Genomic DNA, 13,408 nt, shown 5'->3' with positions numbered 1-13,408 from the left:
AGGCAGGGCTCCGCTTATCGAGTAAGAATCCTCTAATAAGTAGAGTCCAAAGATGAACTAACTCATTTATAAATGAGGTTTTATGAACTACAGATAGAATTTATAAAATTTTATTCATGAACACGACCGATCAATTACGGTAGATCCGGACTGCCTCTTATCTCATGTGATTTCAATTAAAAAAAAAAAATGTTTATTCCATTTTTGCCCGGTATATTTTTTCAAAATTTACACGATATTTTAAATTATTTCCTTTATTTAAATTAACAACTCGATTGTCTTCCTGTTTTACGCTTTCTTCTTCCTCTTTGGCGTTCCGGATCTCTTCTCCTCCTTCCTTCCTCGGCCGATCTCTTCCCTTCTCCCATATGTTGACCTGCATTTCCTGCCCTAAGCAGTTTGACCGAGGCCGAGCGCCGTTCTACGACTCCGACGACGATGACGCCGTCAATGAAATCAGTCCTCAAGTTGCCAATCTCTTGATTTAGATCCAATTATTGGTTTTTTTTGTTTTATTCTATGATTCTTTTGTTCAGATTAAGGATATGACTTTCGGAGCGACGGAGCATGGACGGCGCCGACACTATCAAGGATCCAGATTCATCAAATCGGAGGCAGTGTCGACGCCGAGAACTGCGGCGGCGAAGTGGCGAGAGATGGAGGCGCGGATGCGGTGGCTCTCCATCGGCGAGAGGACGCCTTCGGTCAGCGGCCGGACGGAGGCTTCGTCGGCGTTTCTTGAGGACGGAGAGGACGAGGAACCCAAGGAGTGGGTGTCCCAGGTTGAGCCCGGGATACTGATCACCTTCCTCTCGCTTCCACAAGGCGGTAACTATGTCAGAAAGATCAGATTCAGGTACTTCGTTTCCACTCCCATTTTCACCCCGTTTATGTGATCCCTTCTCTTGTCTCCAAATGCGATGAGATCTGGTTTTCTTCAGTGAGGGATTTCCACTTCCCACTGACTGAGAAAAGGAAATCTACTTGCTTACAATTAGGGTTGCAAATGAATTGGATAGTGCGAAAATATTGATATTTGAATTCGAATTTGAAAAATATACGTGATATTTGAATTCGATGTGAAACTCGGAAATACAAATAATTTTGGCTCGAGCTTGAGTTTGGTTAAATGACTTAAATTTGAGTTCGGCTCATGAGTGACTAGTTAACCATCGAATAAAATGTTATGGGTTTGAATTCGACTTGAAAAAATTATCAAGCATATTCGAGTTCCACTCAAATTCGATAATTTCAAATACAAATCACATATTTTTTGAGCCGGCTTGAAAACCTCACGAACAGGCTCGATTCGTCATGGATCATCCATGCTTGCCAATTAAAATTCCCTACTGGTATATAGGATTTAGCACAATGTGTTTAAGCTACATGGGGAAAGAAAGTGCCAAACTTCAGAAAAACTTTAGAAATTTTCTAAGAGAGATCGTTTCTCTTTTGATGTAATGGTAAAGTTGTTGTCATATGACCTTCATGGTTATGAATTCGAGTCGTGGAAACAATCTCTTGTAACGTAGGATAAGATAGTATACAATAAACATTTTCCTGAGATCACCTATTGACAGGAGCTTCTTGTACTATGCTATCCTTTTATAGCTTATTTCCCCCTTAAATTCGTGCAATGTTTTTGGCTTTAGGTGCCGAGTCAAACTGGAATTATAGGGGTGTGAAAGGCTTTAAAATTCTGCTCAAAAGTTAAAAATTGTGACTTTCTTAGGCTTGTTCCCTTCCTTTTTAAACTGTAAAGAATGTTTCTTTGGGACTGGAGGGCCTGCTGTGCTTAAGCTGTATCCTGCTGGTGCTGCTGTATGGCTCTGTTGTCATTTGTTTAACGTGGAGTATGGATGTTGTAGGTTGTGAGACATTGAATTGTCTTCATGAGCTGGAGATTCCTCTTTGACTTGGGGAATCATGGGAAGTGGCACTCACGTCTAATTGTAGTATGTGGGTCTTGCCAGTTGCCACAAGATCTTGATGATTCATTTTACCTGAACCTGATTGTAGGTTGCTTGGAGAAACATTGTGTGCTTTATGTTGAATCTTTCTAGAGAATAAAAATATATAAACACTGAGCTTTTGAAACAAGTGTTTAGTCATTCATATGGTCTCGAATCCTGTCTATGTAAAAAATCACATCAATTTACTCTTATTTATATGTTATGTTTGGGACATCCACACATGAAGAGGATGATAAAGGATATAGTGGACAACCCCAAATCTCCACTACTTGGATAGCCAAATGAGAGACTTTGTATGTAGGGTTGTAAATGAGCCAAGCTGAGGCAAATTTTGTGGTGTTCAAGTTTGCTAACCGAGCCAAGCGTAACTAAGTCATTTCAATGGCTTGGTTTGGTTTCCTTTTTACAAACTTAAGTTTGGTTCGTTTACATGTTATTGTTTGAAACTTTTACATTTTTAAGCTTGTTTGATTGATTATTGAGTTTGATAATACAATCTTGTTTGTTCATTTTGAAAGTTTTTTTGTTTATTTACTATGTTGACAAGAGTTTTGTTGCTGAACATGATTCACAAATTTTGTTCGTGAACATTAACGGACTGAACACATGTGTTCAAGTTTGTTCATTTAGTTTAATAAGTTATTCAAGCTTGTTTATTTAATTGACATTGTGTGCATTAAACGAACATAAAAAAAGTTCAAACAAAGTCAAACACCAAGCTTACTCTTGAATGTTTGGTTCATTTACAATTCTATACAGTGAGGGAGAGCATTGCATGGAAAGAGAGTCGATGGTCTACTGTAACTACTGGCATCCAAAGGATTACACTACCTTAAGGTGCTCCATTGGTTAACACCTTTGATAAGAACCTATACCACTCTTGAAAGGGGACTCGTGGCAATTTCTAAATACATCTTTTAGTCAAATGGATAGACAACACATGTTTGATGAAGAGGGCATTATCTACAAAGAGAGCAAATGGTTGACAATCATAGACATTCAGTTTTCGCTTTTGACATAGGTTATCATTTTCGCTTATCAATCCCTTGTCGAGTGACGTCTGCTAGCTCATGAGAATAAGAGAATAAAACGATGTAATGTGCTCTTAACTCTCCCTACTTATGGGGCCAAGTTACCCACTTTGGCTCATGCACATTCAGTTTGCTCTACCTTGTCCCGCTAGGGCAAGCTGAACTTGCACTAGCCAAGCCATGCCACCTCAATAAAGCTATAACCACCTTAGACAAGCTTCTTCCACCTTGGGCAAACCATATTGCCTTCTATCTGAACTCAACTTGTACTCCTCTACAGTATATCATGATGTAGGTATTAAGAATATAGCTTTGACTAAAGATAGTGTAAGTACCCCGGGTTGATTTTGATGTGATCAACCAGGTTAAGTTAGGTTCTGTGCTATTTGATGTCTTGTGTCTAAGTGTGTAGAGACTTAGAAACACAGGAAGTCGAGCGGATGACGTAGCGAGTGAAAAGGATGGCATAGGAAGCAAGTCGACGAACTCAGTGCATTCAAGGGATGAGGAGCTACAGAAGAGTACACCAGGGACGAGGAGCTACGGAAAAGTACACCGATGGGCGAGAAGGACGCCTACGACACTTCTGAGGGACGAGAAGTCGGAGTGCAAGACTACTCGAAGAGAAGGCGAGATTTGGTTCGGGTGAACTCAACTCTAGATCGTTGGAGAATCACCCAAGCGATTGAAACAGCCAGACAAGTCAACATGAAGTTAACTTGTCCAGGCATCCGCCCGGACAAGGTCCGGGCGCTCGGACCACCTTGGGCCAGAATAGGTGCCCCGTCGAGACATTGCTACGAACATGACGTTCGGAGTCCACGGCAACAAAACTCTAGGTGCCCATACCGCGTCTAAGCGCCCGGGGACAGAGAAAATCCTATCTCCAAGCCATTACGAAGCAGATAAGGCATCACGGTGGAGGCGTCCGGAGCTGCCACATCATCAACGGCTATATTTCAACCAATGAGCTATAAATAAAGCCTTGGTCCTCTTCATTCAAATAATACACTGTACTTTCATTTTCAAATTCATTCTTTGTTTATGTTGGAGCGTTAATGTCTACAAGAGGCTACTCTGCCTTTACCAAAGGAGATCTTCTAGTTGAGCTTCCACTGTCTTGGATTTGCAACCGCCCCGGTTGCAAACCAAGTAAATTTTTTTGTCTCTTATTTTGTTTGTGTGTTTTTAATTTTTGTTAAACTAACATGTGTTCTTTGCTAAGTTCTAAAAGCTAGAGAAGTGTTAACTTTCTTTTAGGGCAATTCACCCTCCTCTTGCCGGCCTACTCGGGACCAACAATTCATATTCGAGTTAGACCGCCCTCGAAGGATTAACCATTTGCTAAAGTAAGGAGATGATGGTCGGACCAAGTATCTACCCATCAAAATTTGAGGGAGAGTTCGCAGAAACATTGGATGAAGGTATTGTTCAAAACTGATTTCGAAATTCTTTTAATAAGCAAATATGATTTTGTAGTATCCAAAGATCAACAAGGAGAAGAAAAAGAAGAATATCTTTGGACCAAGAAGGAGTAAAACGACTTCGTAGCCAATGGCAGAGTGGAATTCCACCTACTAAGGGTGCTACCACCTCAATAAGTCAACAAAATCGGTGCCTACGGATCAGTCAAAGAACTTTGGGAGAAGTTCCTGAAGTTGGACGAAGGGATCTCAGAGGCCAAACTCACAAGACGTGACCTATTACGGAACCAACTCAGCAACCTCCGAATGGAAAAGGAAGAATCGGTAGCTCATCTACATGCAAGAATCAAGGAGCTGATCACCGGACTCAAGAATCTCGGAGAAATTGTAACAAACCAAGACTCGCTAAGGTATGCGCTGAATGTTTTCCATGAACACCCGAGTGGACGTCCATAGTAGACTCTTTCTACATCTCCAAGGACCTTGAGGTAAGTACTTTAAAGAATATATTTTCAACTTTTGAAATATACAAGTTGTGATGCGCAGGTTTAAGAAATAAAGAAGAAAAGTCAGCTCAAAACCTAGCACTGAAAGCTAACCAAAAAGACGAGATGGATTCCGACACATCGCTTGACAAAGACGAAGTAGCTTTTATGGTAAGGAAATTTTCAAAAAAAATTAACTCTAATAGCCTTGGTAAGAAACAGACAACGAAGCTAATCTAAAGCAGAACGAAGGTTCGTAGCCAATAGCAGAGTGGAATTCTACCACTAAGTGTGCTACCACCTCAAGAAGTCAACAGAATTGGTGCCTACGGATCAGACAAAGAACTCTAGGAGAAGTTCTTGGAGTTGCATGAAGGGACCTCAAAGGCCAAACTCACAAGACGTGACTTGCTCCGGAACCCACTCATCAACCTCTGAATGGAAAAGGAAGAATCGATAGCTCATCTACATGCAAGAATCAAGGAGCTGATTACCGGACTCAAGAATCTGGGAGAAATGGTAACAAACCGAGGCTCCCTAAGGTATGTGCTGAATGCTTTCTCAAGAACACCCGAGTGAACGTCCATAGTAGACTCTTTCTACATCTCCAAGGACCTTGAGGTAAGTACTTTAGAGAATCTATTTTCAACTTTTGAACTTCATGAGTTGAGATGTATAGGTTTAAGAAATAAAGAAGAAAAGTCAGCTCAGAATCTAGCACTGAAAGCTAACCAGAAAGACAAACCGGATTCTGACACATCACTCGACGAAGACAAAGCAGCTTTTATGGTAAAGAATTTTTTTTAAAAAAATTATGTCTAATAACTTTGGTAAGGAACAGACAACGAAGCTAATCTAAAGCAGAAGGAAGGTTCGGTGCTACAATTGTCAAGAAGAAGGGCACATAAAGGACAACTATCCTAAGCTGAAGAAAAAGGAGAAAGAAAAAGAAAAAGGGCCAAGACGGATGAAGAACAAAAATTTAAAACCCATGTGGGATGAGTCTTCGTCAGAGTCCGAGATCAAAGCCTACGCTGGACTTGCACTTATGGAAAATCATCAAGAAGTCGACCTCATCCGAAATGAGCATCGAGAGCATCGGTGAAGGGGGAGCTTCGAATGCTGACACAATAAGTGAGGTATGACTCTTACCTTCTGACCAGTTGTATGAAGGTATAAAGATGCTATCTAGAACATTATGCAAACTACGAAATAAATGCATGGAGTTAAAAATAGAAAACAAGGAGTTAAATATAAACTTAGCAAAAGCATATCCATTAGAACTTTTTCATAAAATTTAAATGAAAAACTCTAACTTAAAAGAGGAAATAGGAATATTTAAAAAGAATTATGCATGTTCAAATGTTCAGAATTCTAGAAATTTTTAAAGGCTAAATTGGTATTTAAGATTTTACAAGTGCCAAATTAAAAAATTCCTAGAAATTATATATCACGAAAATTTCTGATAAATCCAGTAGGTAGGAACTTATTTTGAGTTTCTGATTAAAATTAATTTTTATACATGCTTTAATTTTATTTTAATTTTAAATATTATTTACAAAATCAATTAGTTCATATACCTACTCTTCATATTTTCTATTGAATTTTTTTTGTGATGCACAAATGAATTAACAGTTAGTATAATTTTTTTTGGGATTTTTGGATGATTATATAATTTTTTATGAATTTTTTATCAAAAAATATAATTTAAAGTTTAAAATTTTTTGGAGATGAATTTTTGAAAAACTTGGTATTTCAACTAATTACAGTTATATTTTTAATGTTTACAAAAATCAGCCAGATTTTTAGGATTCAAAACTATTTTTAAATATTTATTTTTGAAAAGAACTTTATCTATTTAAAATATTTTCTACAATTAAAATAAAGAATGTTCTACACTTAAAATGTTTATCATGGTTTCAAATTATAATGATTATTATTGACAAAATTTTTTTAATATTTTTCAACACATTAAAATAATTTTTAAATTATTTTTGCAAAAAATTCTTAATAATTGATTAAAAATTATTCCTTTTTTAACTTAATTTTGGTAAAAAAATATATAACTGATAATTTTGTCTTACACCCCTACAAAAAGATTCAACATTTTTCTAAAAAAAATTCATATTTTTCCTAATTTTTGTTATGCGATCAAAGGGGGAGAAGATTAGAGATTAAGTTTAGGGGAGGTATAGATTTTAAGATTTTATTTCAATTTTCGTTGTTACATGTTATAATTTCCAATTTATTTACTTGCAATAATTACTTATTTTATTATTTGTTTTACTCTAACTTAACTTGGGTTAATGCACATCAAAAAAGAGGAGATTGTAAGTACCTCAGATTGGTTTTGATGTGATCAATCAGGTTAAGTTAGGCTCTGCGTTATTTTGATGTCCTATGTCTAAGTGCGTAGAGACTTAAGAACACATGAAATTGAACAAAAGACGCAACACTTCTGGGGGATGAGGAGCTATGAAAGAGTACATCGGCAAATGAGAAGAATGTGCACGGCACTTCCAAGGGATGAGAAGTCAGAGTGGAAGACTGCTCGAGGAGAAGACTGGAGTTGGGTTCGGGTGAGCTTAACTTTGGATGGCCAAAGAATCATCCAATCGACCGAATATGCCGAACAAGTCAACATGAAGTTGACTTATCCAGGCGCCCGGACTTCAGGCACTCAGACCAGTCTGAGCGCCCGAACCACCTTGGTCCAGAACAAGTGCCCGTCGAGACGTTGCTACGAGGATGACGTTCAGAGTCTACGTTAGCAAAACTCCAGGCGCCTGGACACGTTCCAAGCGCCCGGGTACCAAGAAATCCTATCACGAAGCCGTTGCAAAGCAGAAAAGGTGCCACGGTGGAGGTGCTCGGACTTGGTCCAAGCGCCCGAAGCTACCACATCATTAACAGCTATATTTCGACCAGTGAGCTGTAAATAGAACCCTGATCCTCTTCATCAAATAATACACTGCACTTTCATTTCTGAATTCATTCTTTGTTTTTGTTCGAGCATTAATGTCTGTAAGAGGCTACTCCTTCTTAACCGAAGGAGATATTCTAGTTAAGCTTCCACTACCTTGGATTAGCAATCTCGCCGATTGCAAACCAAGTAAATTCTTTTGTCTCTTACTTTGTTTGTATGTTTTTAATTTTTGTTAAAATAACGTGTGTTCCTTGCTAAGTTCCAAAAGTGAAAGAAGTGCTAACTTTCTTTCAGGGCAATTCACCCCCTCTTGTCGGCCTACTCGGGACCAACAGATAGGAATGCTGCTTGTGATGCATCCATCATACAACAATAAAAATAATCAAGTCTTATTCCACTAAGCGAGGTCGGCTATATGGATCTTCCTAGGCCATTGAACTCTATCCCCTACTATATCATTATTTTTATTTAAATAAATTTTATCTTATTTTATTATTGTTAACCAGTCTTTTTTTTTGTCTTCCTCTTCCTCATTTGATATATACATTTGTCATAGTTTTATATCACCTAACTGGAGCATTTATTAATAGTCTAAAAGTACATGTCCGTATCATCTTAAACGTATTTCCGAGAGTTTTTCTTCAATAGGTACAACCTTGACTTTCTCTTTAATATTTTCATTTCTTATCTTGTCCATCATTATATGCCCACACATCCACCTTAACATCCTTATCTCTTTTACTTATATGCTTGAGTCATAACCCAACATTCAGCTCCATATAACATTTAACTATCATTTTGTAAAACTTTCCTTGGTATTATCAGTTTGTCATTTAAACTAATTTTTAAACATTGTACATGCTTGTGAAGCCATTTTCTTGTGTTGTCTAGTCAAGACATGTTTGACCAGTATCGAGCTCAAAAGTGGTGGGAAGAAAATTATGAGGATGTCATGGAACTATACAATGTCCAGAGATTCAATCACCAGGCCATGTCTCTGTTGGAAAAAATTGAATGAAAACGCGACGTGTGGGTTGTAGTCCCACAACGATTGCAAGCAAGGCTTTCCGACTGATTCGGAACGAAGGGGGTTGGAAATCTAGGGCCCGGACGACAACAACCCGAGGGGTAGTTTTGTGAACCCCATTATTTGTTATATTAGTCAAACAACTTGTTGGCCAGCATACAAGATATGGAAAATTGCCAGCTTGCTTACACGCCACGTGGCACGTTTGCTTGTACCACATGGCAAACAAGGCCACATGATAAACAAGCTTGCAAGCCACAACGTGGCTTGCTTGCAACCACCAGCAAGCCACGTTGTGGCTTGCTGGCCAATGAAAGCCAACAGCAAGCCACGTTGTGGCTTGCTGGCAAGCATGCAAGCCACAACGTGGCTTGCTGTGCTTGCAAGCCAAGCTTGTACAAGGTCTATATAAGACCTTGAGCACAGAAACGAAGGAGAGCACAAGAAACAGCTTCAGTGAGTTTCGTGTGGAAAACTAAGCTTTGTGTGCACGTGCTTCCCTTCCACTTTGAATCCCCATGTTTCTTTCCCTTTTGTTGTGCACTTCTTTTGCTCAACAGAAATAGTGATAGTTTTCGGAGCTAGTTCAGATCGTCACGACAATCAGTGCTCGGTTGTACTCGTGATCCTGCCGTTTTATCCTGGGAAACAGACGCCCACTTAATCCTCTGAGCACCACGGAGGGGCCAAATCTGTTTTAAGGAGACAGCGCTCTGCTGGACTCGGCATCCACTCTGAGTTCGTGTTGCAGCTCTCGACATCCTGTCAGCAACTCTTAGCACAACGTGGCGCTGCTCGACAACTCACGGTGTCCACGACTCATCTACTCGACACGTGGCTCGGCTCGCTAGAGTCGACAGTTTGAGATTATCTGCTCAAACCTACTTGATTGTAAGTTCTTGTGACTTTGGTATTTACTCAGAAGAGTTGCAAAATCACACTGATTGTAACGGGTTATTCCCAACAAACTTAAAACAGATTCGTTCTGTTGATATGGCGGCAGAAAATGTTGAGATGCAACAGGCTCAACATGTGCCGGCCTCCTCCGCCCCGATTGGGAATGTGCCAATCAATCACGGGGAAAAGCCAGAAAAATTCACAGGAGTGAATTTCAAGAGGTGGCAGCAGAAGATGTTCTTCTACTTAACCACGCTAGGTCTGGCACGTATCTTGACCGAAGAAATTCCCAAGGTTGTTAAGGGTGTAGATGAGGTAAACACCCTCCTTCTGCTCGACAAATGGAACGAGTCTGAGTTCCTCTGTCGAAACTACATCCTTAACAATCTTGCCGACTCACTATATCTTGTGTATTGTGAGATAAAAACGGCAAAGGAATTGTGGGAATCTCTGGACAAGAAATATAAATCGGAGGATGCTGGGGCCAAAAAGTTTATTGTTGGTCGTTTCCTGGACTATAAGATGAGTGACTCGAAGTCTGTAATCAGTCAAGTCCAGGAGCTTCAAGTACTCTTACAAGAAATTCACTCAGAAGGTATGACTCTGAGCGAAACCTTCCAAGTGGCAGCTATCATCGAAAAGCTACCAACTGGTTGGAAGGACTTTAAGAATTATCTGAAGCACAAGAGGAAGGAAATGAACCTGGAGGAACTTGTTGTTCGCCTTCGTATAGAAGAAGACAACAAGAATTCGGAGAGAAAACTGTTCTCTCAGGCTACTGTAAAAGCCAATGTTGTTGAGCACGGACAAAGCTCAAAACGGAAGCATCTAAAATCTTCCACGACGCAACCCAAAGGACAAAACATGAAAAAGAAGTTCTTAGGGAAATGCTACAATTGTGATCATATGGGTCACAAGGCTTCAGATTGTAAAAGGCCAAAGAAGAAAAAACCTGAGGCCAACCTGGCGGGAGAACAGGATATGGATCTCTGCGTTGTGATTTCTGAAGTGAATCTAATAGGTTCTAATCCTCGGCAATGGTGGATTGATACTGGAGCCACCAGACATGTGTGCTGCAACAAAGAGCTGCTCCACAACTTCGAACAAGTTACTGGAGATAAACTGTTCATGGGGAACTCAGCAACCTCGGACGTCATAGGCCAAGGAAAGGTGGTGCTGAAGATGACCTCGGGCAAGGACCTCACTCTGAACAATGTGCTGTACGCTCCGGAGATTCGGAAGAATCTAGTGTCCGGATCACTTCTGAGCAAGCATGGCTTTCGCATTGTTTTTGAGTCGAACAGAGTTGTATTGTCCAAAAATGGAGTGTTTATAGGAAGAGGCTATGTATCTGATGGGCTGTTTAAGCTCAATGTAATGGCCATTAGGCCCAAGATAAATAAAAATGAGAGCTCTTCCACTTATATGCTTGAGTCTTCGTGTTTGTGGCATGGTAGACTAGGACATGTTAACTACGATGTGTTGCGTAGATTAATAAACATGCAAAGCATACCTACATTCCACCTTGACCCAAAACACAAGTGTGAGATTTGTGTTGAAGCAAAAATGACAAGGTCATCCTTTCAACATATTGAAAGAAGTAATGAACCACTTGACCTAATCCACACTGATGTGTGCGACCTAAAAGGTACGCCAACACGTGGTGGTAATAAATATTTCATCACTTTTGTAGATGATAACACAAAATACTGTTATGTGTATCTTCTCAAAAGTAAGGATGAAGATATAGAGAAATTTGCTCTCTATAAGAATGAGGTTGAAAACCAGCTTAATAGGAAGATTAAGGTGGTTCGAAGTGACCGAGGCGGCGAATATGTGTCACCGTTCGCTGAGTTGTGTGCTGAACATGGGATCAGACACGAAACAACGGCTCCTTATACTCCTCAGCAAAATGGAGTTGCTGAGCGAAAGAACCGAACTCTTAAGGAGATGATGAATGCTCTTCTCTTAAGCTCTGGATTGCCAGAGTCCATGTGGGGGGAAGCTGTGTTAACAGCTAATTACCTTTTAAATAAGGTGCCCCGAAAGAAAATAGATAAGAGCCCTTATGAGTTGTGGAATGGAAGACAACCGTCCTACAAATATTTACGAATGTGGGGGTGTCTTGCCAAAGTGTTGGTACCTGATCCGAAACAGATTAAGATAGGACCAAAGACTGTTGATTGCATATTTATTGGATATGCACAAAACAGCGCCGCGTATAGATTTTGTGTGTATGAATCACACATACCGGAGATACACAAGAACTCGATAATTGAATCGAGAAATGCCTCGTTCTTTGAGCATGTATTTCCTTTTAAGACCCGAGAGGATGCTAGCTCCTCAAAACGAGCATATGAAACACAAGACGAAGAAAAAAATGAGGAACCAGTTGAGGTTGAGCTTAGACGGAGTAAACGAGCTCGAGCAGAAAAATCCTACGGATCGGATTTTATCACTTTCATACTAGAAAGTGAACCCCGGAGTTACTCAGAAGCAGTAAGCTCGTCTGATGGACCTCACTGGAAAGAGGCAATTGCATCTGAGATAGAATCTATCTTGCAAAATCACACTTGGGAACTTGTGGATCTTCCTCCGGGAAGTAAACCACTAGGGTGTAAGTGGATCTTCAAGAAGAAAATGAAATCAGATGGTACAATCGATAAATACAAGGCCAGATTGGTCATCAAAGGATACCGACAACGAGAAGGCCTTGATTACTTCGATACATACTCTCCGGTATCTAGAATAACTTCCATTAGAGTATTATTGGCTATCGCTGCTCTATGGACTCTCGAAATACATCAAATGGATGTCAAGACAGCCTTTCTAAACGGGGATTTAGAAGAGGAAATCTATATGGACCAACCTGAGGGGTTTTCTGTATCAGGACAGGAAAACAAGGTATGTAGATTGGTGAAGTCATTATATGGCTTGAAACAAGCACCAAAGCAGTGACATGAAAAATTTGATAATGCCATGAAGGAATGTGGATTCAAGATCAATGAATGTGATAAATGTGTCTACATGAGAGCCACAGAGAATGACTATGTCATCTTGTGCCTCTATGTAGATGACATACTTATCATTGGGAGTAATGATAAGATAATCAAATCCACTAAAGACATGTTGAACTCAAGATTTGACATGAAGGACATGGGCCTAGCTGATGTGATTCTAGGAATCAAAATTCTTAGAACGACAGAAGGACTTGTTCTTAATCAGTCCCATTACGTGGACAAGATTCTTGAGAAATTCACCAAGGGTGATACTGCGTTGGCACGAACGCCAATAGATACGAGTCAACATCTATCGAAAAATCGAGGTGAAAGTATCTCGCAGATAGAATACTCTCGAGTGATTGGAAGTCTGATGTACTTGATGAGTTGTACACGACCAGACTTAGCCTACGCAATAAGCAGACTGAGCAGATACACGAGTAATCCCAGTATTGAGCACTGGAAAGGGATAACAAGAGTACTGAGGTACTTAAGGTACACTTGTGAATATGGACTGCATTATACAAGATATCCTGCTGTGATCGAAGGATACAGCGATGCAAGTTGGATATCTGATATACAAGACTCTAAGTCTACGAGTGGATATGTCTTCACTCTAGCTGGTGCAGCCATTTCCTGGAAATCT

General features: G+C 39.9%; 1 protein-coding gene across 1 annotated transcript; it reads left to right on the top strand.

Moving 5' to 3' along the window:
• Window positions 1-296: 296 nt before the first annotated feature.
• LOC122053893 (protein Brevis radix-like 3) lies at window positions 297-2,122 on the top strand. The gene is made up of 3 exons (XM_042615806.1): window positions 297-467; window positions 537-856; window positions 1,869-2,122. Exons 1-3 carry the CDS (start codon window positions 369-371, stop codon window positions 1,873-1,875), a joined length of 426 nt encoding a protein of 141 aa, XP_042471740.1. The 5' UTR covers window positions 297-368; the 3' UTR covers window positions 1,876-2,122.
• The last annotated feature ends 11,286 nt before the right edge of the window (window positions 2,123-13,408 follow it).

This window comes from Zingiber officinale, chromosome 3A (genome assembly GCF_018446385.1).
Source record: "Zingiber officinale cultivar Zhangliang chromosome 3A, Zo_v1.1, whole genome shotgun sequence".
In the NCBI taxonomy this organism is placed as follows: domain Eukaryota; kingdom Viridiplantae; phylum Streptophyta; class Magnoliopsida; order Zingiberales; family Zingiberaceae; genus Zingiber; species Zingiber officinale.
The sequence above is the reverse complement of the archived record's forward strand: the minus strand, read 5'-3'. Positions and strand labels throughout refer to the sequence as shown.